The sequence below is a fragment of the Lipophrys pholis genome, assembly GCF_963383615.2.
Source record: "Lipophrys pholis genome assembly, chromosome: 12".
NCBI classification, from domain to species: Eukaryota; Metazoa; Chordata; class Actinopteri; order Blenniiformes; family Blenniidae; genus Lipophrys; species Lipophrys pholis.
Window position 1 is genome coordinate 20175051 of NC_137641.1, and position 14657 is coordinate 20189707.

Consider the following 14657-nt stretch of genomic DNA (forward strand, 5'->3'; position numbering starts at 1 on the left):
ACACACACACACACACACACACACACACACACACACACACACACACACACACACACACACACACGCACGCACACACAGCTTTCCCCCCCTCACCTCCTCCTGTCTGAGTACTCAAGAGAGGCACAGGCCTTAATTAAGCTTAAGTATTAATGAGGAAGTTCATCACAGTGTCATTGCTTTGTTTCCCATAAATACAAGTCATTTACGTGTGCAGCCACCTCTTCGTTATTCATTAAGGTTCATTTTAAATGTCACTGCCTCACAAGAAAGGCCGCTTTATCTGCACAGATAATTTTTCCTTTTCGCTTCGTCTTTTTTTTTTTTTTTTCTGTCTTCTTCTTCTTCTTCTTCTTCTTCTTCTTCTTCTTCTTCTTCTTCTTCTTCTTCTTCTTCTTCTTCTTCTTCTTCTTCTTCTTCTTCTTCTTCTTCTTCTTCTTCTTCTTCTTCTTCTTCTTCTTCTTCTTCTTCTTCTTCTTCTTCTTCTTCTTCTTCTTCTTCTTCCAACTGTACCTGTGAATTGCATTATTCAGACTGCCCTCTTTCTGTTTCTCCTCTCTGTTTAATTACTAATGTTGCTTCTGTGGGCGCCAACACCGATGTGAAAACAAGCAAACAAACATCAAGGCTCGATTCTTATAAAAGTCGCCTTTTCAATTATAAACTGGCCACATTTACTTAACATTTGATTTGCTCATCTGCGTTTCATGGATGATCAATGTGCAGCTCACGTAAACTTCAGAACTGTTTGACTCTAAATGCTAATGAGGTTACTACCTTCAGCTGGACATTATCCTTCCTTCCTTTCATCCATTATGCCTGCTTCATCCTACAGAGGGTCACGGTCAGCTGGGAGAGGCTCCAGCCGCCTGCGATCCTCTGCAGGATAAAGCAGGTGTAGATAATGGATCGATGTATACTATATCCACCTGCAGGCAACCTTCTTCTTTTTGGACTAAAAGATTTTGGAGATCACGTTTGCTTCATCTTTCAATTTATGGCATGAATTTAAAATTAGGATGCGGATAAAAATAAAATCGGTTCAAACATGAAAGAATGCTCAATAATAGTCTTATAGTTAAAGTATAGTCTCATCCGAGTGTGATCACTTCATATACAGTAACAGTAAACCTGCAGATATACTGTAGCTGTAAAAGGGACGATTGGATATTAATGTTTTTATGTTTTTTATTAGATTGGAGTTTTTATAGTATTATAAATACATATACAATACTACTAGTAGTAGTAGTACTACTAAGAATAATGTTCATAGTAATAATAATATGATGGCATTATTAAATAAATGATTGCTGTCATCCAACTACATACTATAAGGTACAGTATATGGTATTACCATTTGCTTTAGCCACACAAAAACTTGATAGTAAAAACTATTTATTGAAACCACTTTTCCTCCCTCATATCTTATTGCAGTCACAATATAGTAAGAGCATGCAAGGTGGATGAGATGGTTTTCTTTGTAACTTTGCATTTTAGAATTGAAGGGGCTGTTGTGGTTCAGTTGGTAGAGGCGGCTGGATAAATGTGACTGATCAGCTCATGCGAGATTGTAACCGTGCTCAAAGGTTCATCTACTGCTGGAATATCCACAATGGAGGTGAGATGTCAAGTATAGAGTGGAAACACTGAGAGCGGCGTCAAAATGTCAAGAAATGAACACAAGTCTGATAACAAATACAAAACAGTCACAAAATGGCCAAAATGTCAGGAATCAAGTCAAAATGTCAGAATGTCAAATTCTTGACATTTTAAGAAAACAACATTTTCCTGGAGCTTCAATCGCGCTGCACTCCCATCGACGTCAGGTAGTAGATATTGGTTGAATTGTTGGTAGTATTTTTGCAGCATAACAGTTCTCTTGAATTTCAAAAGTAGTGAGGTCTTTATAAATAGTCTGCAAATATTGTAACACTAATGCTCTTGCACAGATGCTTTTTCTTTGTCCTAATAACCATCTACGCATCCTAAATAATTAATAGTTTAACCAGAATCATTCTTTAAATCTTTCTTATCTTCCCAACATTACGAGGAAAAATCCCACAGGGGAAAAAAAAAAAAAAAAAAACATCCCTAAGACCCCCCATGACCTACACTTTGAGAGCTGCTGCTCAAATACAACGTTGTCGTTGTGTGGATTTTTATCAGGAAAGCGCAATATCACATGAACCTTGCTGTTACATGATAGCGAGGCCTTTGATAAGCCATTAGCCTGTTAAGAGGCTCCGGCTGTGGACGTTCCTGAATACATGTCAGACACATCTGACTGAAACACATCTGACTGAAACACATCTGACGCCCGCCTGTGCTTCTGAATAGCAGTCAGCATGATTTAAAGTCACTGATCAGTGAAAATGTTGTTTTACATCTGCATCACTTCCTACATTGTCTTTTCTGCCGCTTGACAGAAGAAACACACATGGCAAACTTTCACATAAAAACATAAAAAAAAAAAAAAAAAAAAAAGATTAATTAATTTGCAGTCCTCTTTCATGTGACAGGTAATTAATTCTCGTTTTAAGTGAGGAATGAAATAGTAGTTGGATCGTTAGAAGCGGCGCTGCCGTCGGCGTCTGTGCTGATGTTTGGCTAAGGCAAGCTCAAACAAACGCTAACCTCGTCGCTCTGCTTCTCATTTTCTCCTCGCAGACGAGCAGAATTCGCTGCAGTCGCTCAGCCTCAGCTGTTGAATATAAACCTGCACTACATATTCATGGTAGCGCACCCACGAACACTCGCGCAGGCACACAATGCGCGTATGCGCATGCACACACACCTTGTTTATTTTCTCCAGCCCTGCTGTTTATTGTACACCCACCCCACCCCCACCCCTCTACTCCTTTCCCCTTCTCATCCTCTCCTCCCAAGTCACAGCTCACTGTCAACAGCACAGGATTAGGAGCATTTGACTGGCCTGTTGCTAAGCAACAGTAACCACGGTAACCGATTCATTATGAAGACAGGGATGGGACAGGGAAAATGCATCAGGGAATGGGTTGATCGGTAAATGTACTGTAATTATTATAGTGTATTTTCTGTCTTGGGTGAGTTGGTGCATTGAAACTGAACCGATGTCATCCTGGTTTACAAATCATTTCCTTGGTCTTTTTGCATAATTTTCTTGCTGGTCTTAGTGTGATACTGATCTGAAGACAGTTTACACGATGGTACATCAGCTAAACCATCATTTTCAGCAAAACATGCTCCTCTTTAAAGCAGCTGTAACTGCTTCTCAACGCAGACCGTTTCTAGGTCGCTCATTAACAACCATTAAAAGAAATGTAACAAAATGATTGTTTAAAAAAAAAAAATTTGTTCTGAAGTGTTGACACTTGTAGCCAAGTACGGCTGTGACATTAGTCTCCCATGATCATTCTTGTGCTTTAAATTGGTAGGACATAATTCATGGAATCAAATGTAAATTTTACAGACATGCAGCACTTCTAACATGGGCCGATAAAATGAATGAGTCAGAGTTGATCCCGAATGAAAGGTGAGTAAACCTCCAGTCGAGGAAACAAAGCTGTATTTCATTTTTTATCTGCTTTTCCCATTTTTGATCATCAACATCTTATGCTTGGTCATAGATGTGATAAAGTAAATGCTGATCACATGTCATTTAGTTAAATTAAAGCATGAGCCAGAAATAAACATATTTATCAGTTTTTTGAAAGTGCCCATTATTCAGTCATTTGCGCATATAAAGGAGTGAGTTCAAGCTGTTACAATGTGTGGCTTTGTACTCAAAATCACTCACCTCATGCAGAACGCACAATATTAAAGCTGATGTAAACATTGGGATGAAGATATGATTACATTATAATTAGATTTTAACGGTCTCAGATCAAGTTTTTAATAATTTCTTGAGTGACAAAAAATGTGTTCCTGCTCCGGGAGTACAGTCTGATAAATGGAAAAAAATAGAAATATCAAGGAGATTCAGAGCAGCTCCTATGGTGAGGATGTTGAGTAACCCACAAAAACTGATGGAAGTTACAAAGTCAAGCTGAGCAGAACAGGCTGTATTGAGCTCGGACACTGAAAAAGAAAAGGGGCAGATGGATAAAGAGCGGCTTGCTGACACCACAGACCAGCCACAGTCCTGTTTATCTGGCGTGACCCTGCAGATTTTGGTCCATGTACTCAATGAACATGAAGAAAGGAGGAATCAGAGAAGATATTGCGCTGGAATACTTGATTAATTAAAGTGGTTTTTAAAGATTTAAACAGCTGGCACTGGACAACACGCACGCCCGCACGCACGCCCGCACGCACGCACGCACGCACGCAGACTCACACTCACTCCCGTTGTTCTTCATGTTGCACACAGTGAGAACGCCCATCACCATGGCAACGCCTTCAAAGTGTCAAATGACATAGAGTCGTGTAATTTTTGGATCTAATTTTACAGGGGGAAAAAAGATTTACATACAAAAACATTTTTCTTTTTTAACCAAACTGCAAAAGGTGATAAATTTCCAGTGATTTGTCTGGTGGTGCCAAGAGTTTCCCCAGAAATAAGTTGTAAATATTAAAAAATAAAAAGCTCACTGGGGACAAATTTATGAGAGGACTGTGGTACATCATCTGTTTTTTGTTCTTAAAAATGTTTTAAAAGCGCAACCCCCCCCCCCCCCCCCCCCCCCACCACCACCACCACCACCACCACCACCACCACACACACACACACACAGCCACACAGCGTAGGTATATGGATTATCATGTCTACTGTATGTGATCAGTGTTGCTAAATGTTTTCATCAAAATCCGTATGTGAAATGAATGTTGTGCCTCTTGTAGGACCACCCACAGAGTAAAATGCAAATTGCCTTATATATATCCAGCTACTTGCAAATCTGGTGTCACAAATGTGCTGATTTCACCCACATGCTCATGATCCATTTGGTATGTTGTTTTTGAAGTACTACATGTTGGATTTGGATTGATTTGCCATTAGTTTCACATGTCTCTATATTATTCCACAGTACATAAGAAACACTGTCATGCCCTCACTGTCCTGACAAATACATAAGATATGTTAACTATGTTAGTGTTGTGACTTGTCTTTTTCCTGAAATCTGGCCTTTGATGTCTTTTGTGTAGAACTAACTATTTTATCAGCGGTGACGCATGATTGGTTGGCATGCGAGCCGTCTTTCTGGTTGTCCTCATGAAAGAAAACCATTTTGTAACACATTGCGAGACTCAGTCAGGAGTAGAGCTGATCGGGACTGTGAGGCAAGTGACCGACTGACAGATTGCGGAAGATGAAACCCAAGTCCCGTTGATTAAGTGCTTCGATAAGGTCTTCAAGCAAAGAAATCTCAAATCATTTTTAAAGAGCTATTATTGAAGGGGGCAGCACCAACACATCTCTATGTAGACAGAAGGAGACTCAAGCTTTATGTTATAGCTCTACAGACTTTTTTTAAATTAGCACGAGTCCTTCCAGTAATTTATATTTTAAATATGTAGTTGACAATTATAAAAATACTTCCCAATATAATAATATCGTTGGATGCATGGTGGTCGCATTACAAAGCCTATGTGGTCAGATTCCTAAGTCATTATTTTGCAAGTACGTATATATATATATATATATGTGTGTGTGGGATACAACTCCCTTTTATTTTATCATGATGTTTAGATTTACATACTTCTATAGTCTTCTTGTATAATCCATTTTTCCTGGGATTTCATGTCATCCGCATTGAATTGAAATGTGATGTTTGATATGTAGATAATGGTCTGAAATCACTGGCTTCCCTAATATTGAAAAATGTAGAACATCTTGATGACTAAGTGCAAATGACAAACCTATTTGACATCAAAATATCTAATCATTTGTTCAATGTTTGTAGAAATACACTTCTGTTTTTAGAAACCAGAGGTGAGGTGCCAGCAGTGTACGATGAATGTTTGATTTTGGTTTTTGCACAATTTTGCCATGTGGTTCTGTGTAAACAGCTTTTTTTTTTTAGTTCATATTATCTTGTTTAAGATGGTCTAAAATGTACCCACCGTAACATTAAAAGAAATAAAAATAAGTAACAGGAAATGTGGATAGGGTAGCTTTAGTTTTTGAACTGCTGGTTTGAGTACTGGTTGGGATTCAGGGCAATTTTTCTGTGGAGTTTGCATGTTCTCCCCTGCATGTATTCAGGTTTTCTCTAATACTCAGGTTTTCTCCCACAGTCCAGAAACATTTAAGATAATTGGCGACCAGAAATTGTCCAGGTTGTACCCTGTCTTCGCCCATAGTGAACTGGGAGTGTCTCGAGCCCCCCAACACTCTGAGCTGGATAAACAATATAAAAGATGAATGTATGAATCGTCTTAGCTACTTAAAGACACGGCTCATGTGCTCATCAAAACAGCTTAACAGCTGCACACTGAGACAATAGTGTACCTACAGTAATCTTCACAGTCAGTGGTGATGCTTTTCATGAAATCACTAATTGGTGTCACATTTTGGTTTCAGTTTGTGTTTTTAATACACAGAATTGTGCAATTTAGTTTTAGGTTGAATCGTATCACATTGTAAAGGTTGTGAAAGTTAACTATTAACAGTAATTTTTATAGCAAATCCCAGAGCCCAATGTGAAATAGGAACAGAAAACTATGCCAAGACCTAAAGAGAGGCTCTACAAGAGGAAAGATGTGGTTTTTCTTTGTTTTGTTTGAAGAATAAAAGTTGTTTTTCTTATATATGTAACACCAGTTAACTCCCTTTGCTACACGGAGTTGGAACAATCTGCTAATTCTCACAGGTACAACCTCACACGTTATTCTGTGAACTCAATTAACACCATACTGCATTTTCTCCTCAGACTTTATTTTTAACCTATAACACTAATTGATTTCGTGTTCCAACCTGGTGCAGTCTACACCCTACTTTATCCGGGTAACCCATGAAATATCAGGCCAGGTCACTTACAGTGATGAGGTTTCCTTTGTGCTTGCGCTATTTCTAGAGCTGACTTTTAAGATATCAAGGTGAACATGAATACAGGAACCTCCTTAGAAAAAAAAAATGGTCATCATTCCAGCGAAGGAGAAATTCACCCCACATAGTTTTGCCTATTCAAAGAAATCCAACTGTTGATCTTTCATTATCGCAGCAGCAGCTCAGCAAGCAAAACCTAACCAACTATTCTAAAACACTCCGATAGGAACGTTTGTATGCTATAGATAGGAAATCGTTCAAATTCCATTAGCATGGAGAGGAGATAACAGACCAGGCATTCACGTTATTTAAACAGCTTTGACTGTTACTATGCTAAGGGACAATTTAGGTATTTTTTTTTTTCCATTTTTGACGTAAACTGTTTAGACTTTAGATTACGAACATAAATTGTTTGATAAAAATGAAGAAATGAATGGACTATAATTGGAATCTTCCTCATTCAGATGTTCCTTTCAGGGGGTTGCCACAGTGGATCATTTGCCTCCTCGACTCCGCGACCTCTGTAAACTGAGCATGCTGTCTGATTAGACCAGAGTGGTGTTGGTTACCTAACTGAGGGTTTATTGAATTAATTTGAACAGATCATGCGCCACATACATTTTGTGAAAACTTCTCCAGGCTGCAGCCTGATCAGCATGTCACAGCATCCATGACTCATAGTGTCAGTTTATGTTTCATATAAGAGTCATATGGTACATGCTGTTGCTAATATTTGTTATACATGTGGCTGAACAGTGTTTCAATAGAAGTTCTAAGAATTAAATGAATGAATTAAGAAAAAAGAATCCAATTAATGGATGTTTTAAACCATGGAAATATTTACCAAAAGAGGATAGACATCATATCATCTAAACTTCCATTCTGTTTTCTAAATCGCTGTTTTCTTACTTCAGTAGACCCATCAATTAAAGGACATTTAACTCTGTATTTTGTTTCCTTCGGTCTCTGTCAGACAGCCGGCTGTCATTGTGTTCAGCGAGATTATCATTAATTTGATAGGGAGCGATGAAAGGTTGTGTTAGAAACTGACATCAGCTATAATCTCAGCAAAGTAATGAGGAAAAGCAATTACTTAATTCTTAATTGCGGCACCTGAAATGTGAAAATTGCTCTCTATTCTATGTTAACAATACATGTTAGTTGGGAGTAAGCTTAGCTGTATGAGGTTGGATATCAACAAAATAAGAAAATCATCCATTTCCACTGTGCCTGGTGCCTCTCCGTAACCACAGCAGAGTTGTTTGGGTAGTAAAAAGGGGATGTACAGAGAGGAAATGAGACATCACGACACGCTTGTTCTCCATTAGCTTCCCAGAACTGTTGAAGTATTTATCACAAATATTACTTTTATGGATAGCTCACAGCGTCTAGTTTTTTTCAGCAGCTTCTATGGTGAATGATAGTTTAAAATTGCTCGTTTTTAAACTCAGTTGTGCTTCACGGTCATTTAAATTGAGACATTTGAGAATATTATCAGTATTTAGAATTATTGTCACAAACCAAATGAATGATCTGTGGTTCACACGTGAGATATGTTTTTTTCTGCTTTTATGTTTTACCATTATGATGGGAAAATGTTCTCGCTCTTTATATGATTATTACATTTTAACAACCAAGAATGCTGATAGGATTCTATAGATAGAATCGTCCTTGTTTTTAAATGACTGTGAATCGCTTCTGCATGTGAACACTGTTTGTGCCGGCAGGTGCATGCGTGTAATCGTGCAGTGTGAGTACAAATCTGGGTTCTTTCAAACATTGTCTTACCGTCTGGTTGTCCTCGTAGAGCTTGAGGTCGTAGCCACTTAGCTCAACACAGAAAATGATTGCAGTCACGCCCTCGAAACAATGAATCCACTTCTTTCTCTCCGACCGCTGTCCGCCCACGTCTACCATCTTGAAGGTGAGCTCCTTGAAAGTGAACTTGTTCTCCACAATGCCGGTGGTCATGTCGCGGGATCGTAGGATGTCCTCGACAGTCGGGATGTACTCGGGCGCGGAGATGCGGTCCAGGTCGTTCAGGTAGTAGAAAGTGTTGTCCTCTAAATGGTACTCGTTGGAACGTTGAAAGCACTCCTGGACTCCTGAGTCTGCCCACAGACGTTTCATGACCCCCAGCAGCTCTGGAGTGATCTCCCCCTTACTCTCCGCAGGCCCTGTGAGTGCGAAGAGCTGCACGGCATCGTAGGCGCGGTCGGGATTGTGAAAATCAATCTTAAGGGTGGTGAGGGCCCGGATGATGCGGGTGAGCGAGTCGATGGCGTTGTACAGGATGAGCGGCTTGTACTCCTTGCAGGCCTCCAAGTTGAAGCCTCCACTGTGGATGATCTTCATCTGTTTGACGATGGTGCTCTTGCCCGAGTTGCTCGTGCCCAGCAGCAGCAGCTTGATCTCGCGCCGCTGCCGCTGACTCTCCGACCGCAAGTGCCGGTCGATTCGCCGGGAGCGCCGCGCCGCTTCCTTCTCCTCCGAGCTCTGACGGCATCCCATGTTCCTCCACCACGTGGTAAACACAAAGGAACTCGTGCTGCTGCTTGGTGTGGAAGCAAAATACGATGAAGTGGTGACTGACAAAGAGTCGGTGGAAAGAGTCGGAGAACAGTTTCCACAAAGTAGAAGCTTGCAGCGTGAGAGGCGTTCGAAACTTCACTACAGACCAATTTAACACTAGACAGGAAAGCCACCACACAGAGGAGTGACTCAGGAGTATTTCATGCTTTTCGTTCAGGGGCAGTCTGCGAGTTCTGAGTGGGCAGAACCCAGACTTGTGGGATGCCCACACAGCGCCTGGCACTGAGGTTGGACTGCCTATTGAAGCCAATGGAGCTGGGGTTCATAGCAGGGGCTGCCCCTCAGGAAAAGCTCAAGAGGAGGGCTGGGGAGGGCTGGGGAGGGCTGGGGAGTGCTCAGCGTGCGTCAGTAGAGAAAGTGTTTGGGCTTGATGCGTACAAATAGCAAACGCCCTTCACTCTCCTCCCACATGGCTCTTGTGGTTTGTTGCCCTTGTTTGGCTTTTGCAACCGTCCACCTCAGTTCGATATTTTTGCCTTTTTTTTGGTTGATCTTCCTTCTGAAACCTTCGCAGCGTCTTCCACGATGAAATATCTCCTCACAGGCAACTGAAGGTCCTCGAGTCTGCCAACACATAAGACAGGGAAGAGAGACATGAATACCAGATTTTACACATGTATTAACTATTCTCTTTCATTTTCAGTCCCATCAGTAACTTGGTGTTTTCAATGAAAATCTCTGCCTTTATTAAAATGCCTGCCCTAAAAATGTCTGAAATTGTTCAATAGGCATGATACAATGTGATAAGAAGGGCACACAGTTAAGTTTAAATTCCTGTGCAATGCAGTCAATCTTCCATTTTCTCTTTGTACCTTATAATAAAGATATACTCTAACCTTGAAAAAGATATTTGACAAATACTGAGGGTGACGATAGGCTGTACTGTCATGCTTTCCAGAAGTCTATTCAAACAATATCATAAAATTGTCTCAATTGTGGATTGTCACTGCTATAAATTGCTTTTACCACAAACATCTGTGCGTGTTTAGCATGGTGATATTGCCCCGTGTGTGAAGGCCTTTCAGTTTGCAAGCGGTTAGTTTAGTAGGTGGCACAGGTGTGTTTGCAACATCTGCAAACACGTGTAATTATTATTTACTTTTGTGAAAAGGAAATAGTGAGATTTTGAAATCGTACAAGGTTTACAACTGCACTTTAGTGTGCTGCTCATTGTTCACCACTGCTTCGACTCGGTACTTCATCCTGCGCTTGGCCAGTTGTTTACCGTTGACCACAAGAAATGACGGTGAGATTAGAGTTTTAGTTGTACTCTCAGGCAAAAACACATGCAGATATTTAATAGAATATTGAAATGTAATAATTTTATCTCTTTCAGGAAATGGAAAAAGGTTGATGAGGATGTTGACCCCAACCCTAAAATGATATGCACACTATGCTTCTCTCCTTCCGTTCAATTACCATGCTATCAAAATTCTGTGTGCTCTGCCTCTCCAGGGTTCTCTGAACAGCCACACACCTCAGTTCTTTCCATCTGCAGTCCTGTGTTACCATAGACTCTGGGCCAAAGTGGATGTTTAGCGAGCTACGCCTACCCATTTAACACTACACACTTACACGAACGCACATGCAGACTCATTATATACACAATCAAGGTCAAACATATGGATGGGAACAGGCTGCAAATCTCCCGTTCCAAAGGAAAGTGACGCTTTATAAACAGAGTCAATGTGTTTCCGCTTAAAATGCTGCTCACCTCAGATCCCTGCACCTCAGACTGCCATCTTTTTCGTCTGCCCTGCATTCTTTTCAGCAAATCCACATCAGGTGAAATGCTCATTTATGATCACCGTGGAAAATAACAATCTCAAGCCAGCAGGTGCCTTTTATGCTTTTATACTACGCTTTAAATCCCCCAATCGAAGCCCTGACATCTGTGCCATTATCCTTCAAATTCTAGATTGTAGTCGAAGGATGAACAGAAATATTTCTGGGGATATTAGATTTTCATTCTGCTTGCTATGATGCATTAGCTGTTAGGGAAGGATCACTTTGTTCAAACAAAACGATCACTGAGAGAATACGGAGAACGTCTGATAAATAGATGTGCAACGAAATAGGTTATGTGATATTGGCTGAGTAACAAATGTGAAATCATAATGTGGCCTAGTTGTATTGGTGAAACTACACCCCTGCAAACCTGTCGGCGATAGAAAAGCAAGATTTTTCAGCGCTTGGTGAGTTACGTCCAGTCCTCGAAAGACACTGAGGCCAAACAGAGCAGAACAAAGCCTTAACAGAGTATCACAATACAAGCAGAGTGCAGAATATTGTTTCCTGGCTTCAGGCACCTGACTGTGCTCTCGAAATGGCATAGCCAGCCAAACTGGTTCAAACACATCACTGGTTTTGAGAGTGTATGAAACACAATGAAGTCATTTGTTGTTTTCGAATGGAAAATGCAGCGCCTGCATGTCCACACTTTTTGAAGTTATAACAGCCGCCTGATAATTGGAAAGGGAGTAAAGTGACATCCGTGTGAAATCAGTGTCATCACATACATTTCAAATAAATCCTATACTTGCTTATGCAAGAAAGAAATGCAGAAAGAAAGGGGCTTGTTTCTCACCTACACCATTTTAACTAGAGCATCACACAGCAGGAGGAAATGCCCGGAACTTTGATTCTTTTTTTACAAAACAATTAAAGTTAATTAGGAAAGCGCCCACCGGATGGAAATATGCTTAGTTTTTGTAACAAATTACAAAGTCTAATATGAAGTTGAAGTGGCTTCAAGTCGAAGCAACAGCAAAAAAAACAACTGTGTGAGCTTAAGAAAAGATCAGTGCTGTGGCAGGAGTCCACGCGACGCCTGCAGTTTCATCAACTTTACTTTAAGGACACATTTCTAAGTTCACCTTTGCTGGTAACTCTTAATTAAACAACACTGGAATACAAGTTGTAGACACTTCAGTGTCTGTGCACCCGCCACCGAGTCCTGCTATTCTGATTGATGACAAACTATTCTCACTTGATTCAATGTTTTCAACAACAGCCCAGTTTTAAGAATGTAAAGAATAGGAAGTTCAAATATTTTGGTCCGAATGTAAAAACAGCGGAGTGAAAAATAAATGCTTAGAGGAAGTACAGGTACCTGAAACCTTTCAGAAGAACAATGACTAATTATTTTTCTTTACTTTCCACCTCTTGAAGATAGATGGAAATGATTCTTAGGGGTTTTATGCAATAGGCTTGATTTTCATGCATTTATTTCATCACTCTAAGAGTTTTTTTTAGTAGTACTTTCAAAACAGATTGGAAGATTAAGATATGGTAACGATCATTTACAGAAGTCTCGTCTGCACTGGTGGGCTTGTTAATAATTATTTCCCTTCTCATGCTATCATCCTCAGCTTATAATGGACAAAATTCTCTGTGGATCTTAAACAAGTTACCAGGTCATTATCATTTTTAAACAGGCAGTTCAGAGTCAACAATTAGGGCATGGTTCTAGATTGTTGCAAAAGCTGGAGAGCACACTTACCTATTTAGATTTTTTTGATTTTTATGTAACAATTACTTACTAAAAAATATATGTTTTAAGTTAAGTTTATTTTTCAGCTGTTATGAATAGCTTGGAGTATTTCTCAATTTAATACCGTTTATTCGTCATAGCTGTCAAAGTTTTCAATCTTATAGAGGAACATACACAGCAAGGAGATCTGGTGCCGTTTCATTATGCATGGCGGATGTTTCCGTACATTGTAAGAAACTTGATAGACAACAAAGAAACTTGTATCATCTCAAATCTGTGTGCTTTTTCTTTTTTTTTTTTACTTGTGAACCAGCCGTGTCCATCAGTTAAGTGAACAAAAAAAAAAAAACAATCCAAAACAAAAGTGTTACAAGGACAGTGAGAGAGTGAGTGGCAGAGCGGAGGCAGACGGATGAGTGAAGGCAGAGCTTGGGGGGGGGGGCGTGCAGTGAGGCCAGCAATCTCGATGCATCATGAGGACTGAGGAAATTCGATAGCCAGCATGAGACTGAGCCCGGTCACTTCTGTGGCTTCCCCTTCTCAGCTCCTGCTGCACACGGCCCATCAGCTCCCTTTCCATCACTGTGCCACGTGCTTCCTGTATTAATTTACCATGCTGCAAATAATTACAACCACACCCTTTACTGAAGATAAAGTCACAGTGTGTTTTGTTTTTTCCCGGTGGCTTGTTTATTACGTAACAAAATGTTATTAAGGTCAAGAGGTAGAAATCGTAGGTTTTAACAGCTCATTGTAATTTTACATCTGAGGACATACGAACACGAGCTGAAAAGTTGAGTTTTGTCACATTTAAAACCAAGCAAAAATCAAATCATATCACTCAAAACAATGAAAATAAAGGGACTGATCTCGAGGTGAACTTCAGTACTGGAACTAATCGCCACCCTGTTGGTGACCATGAGCTGAACGTTCTAGATTAGCGCGGCATTCATAGGACATGGGAAGGAGATGCGGTCGTATCGCATGGCATCTGTTTGTAAGAGGCACACAAACATATTGAACCCATTATATGTTACCATGAAATTAATCATGCCATGCTACTGAAGACATGTGATTCAAATTAAATTAAATTGAATCAATCCATCCATTAAGTCAGCCTGTGTTGGTTGAAATGCAACAGAGCATTACTTGTGGCACTGACATGAGTAGGCCAATGCTGCAGTTGGTGTGTATCCAGTGAGCATGTCATTGTTCCAAATCTTACTCTTAGATTTACTTAATTAGCAGCTCTAACCCGTCTTTCATGCACTCGTTCATGCAGCAACCAAACGACCTCTCACCTCATTGCTTTGGCAAGACTTCAGGCAGGAGATATTACAGTTTGTGCAGAACAGCTAGAAAGTCTCAGTAGAGAAATGATGACGATGTTGATTTGTTGCGAAAGGACAAGAATGTGCCTGTGACTTTGTTTGCACCACAAGTTCTGTTTTATTGCTCTTTGGACTTATTTTGTACACATTCTGTTGGCTTAGTGGTATGATTCTAATACGGAACATAAAAAAGATTATTGATGGCCTTTGTAAGATTTACTGTTTTATTGTGATCAGGAATTTCCACAACACATTCCAGATGTTGTCAAGTAACATACAC

General features: G+C 40.1%; 1 protein-coding gene across 1 annotated transcript in view; it reads right to left on the reverse strand.

Annotated features, from left to right (window-relative positions):
• gnaz (guanine nucleotide binding protein (G protein), alpha z polypeptide) overlaps nucleotides 1–14657 on the reverse strand; it is a 32766-nt gene that overhangs the window by 6044 nt on the left and 12065 nt on the right. Inside the window, exon 2 of the mRNA XM_080476571.1 lies at nucleotides 8750–10117. Coding sequence (XP_080332697.1) covers nucleotides 8750–9472 — 723 coding nt within the window. The 5' untranslated portion in view covers nucleotides 9473–10117. The remainder of the gene's footprint in view (nucleotides 1–8749; nucleotides 10118–14657) is intronic.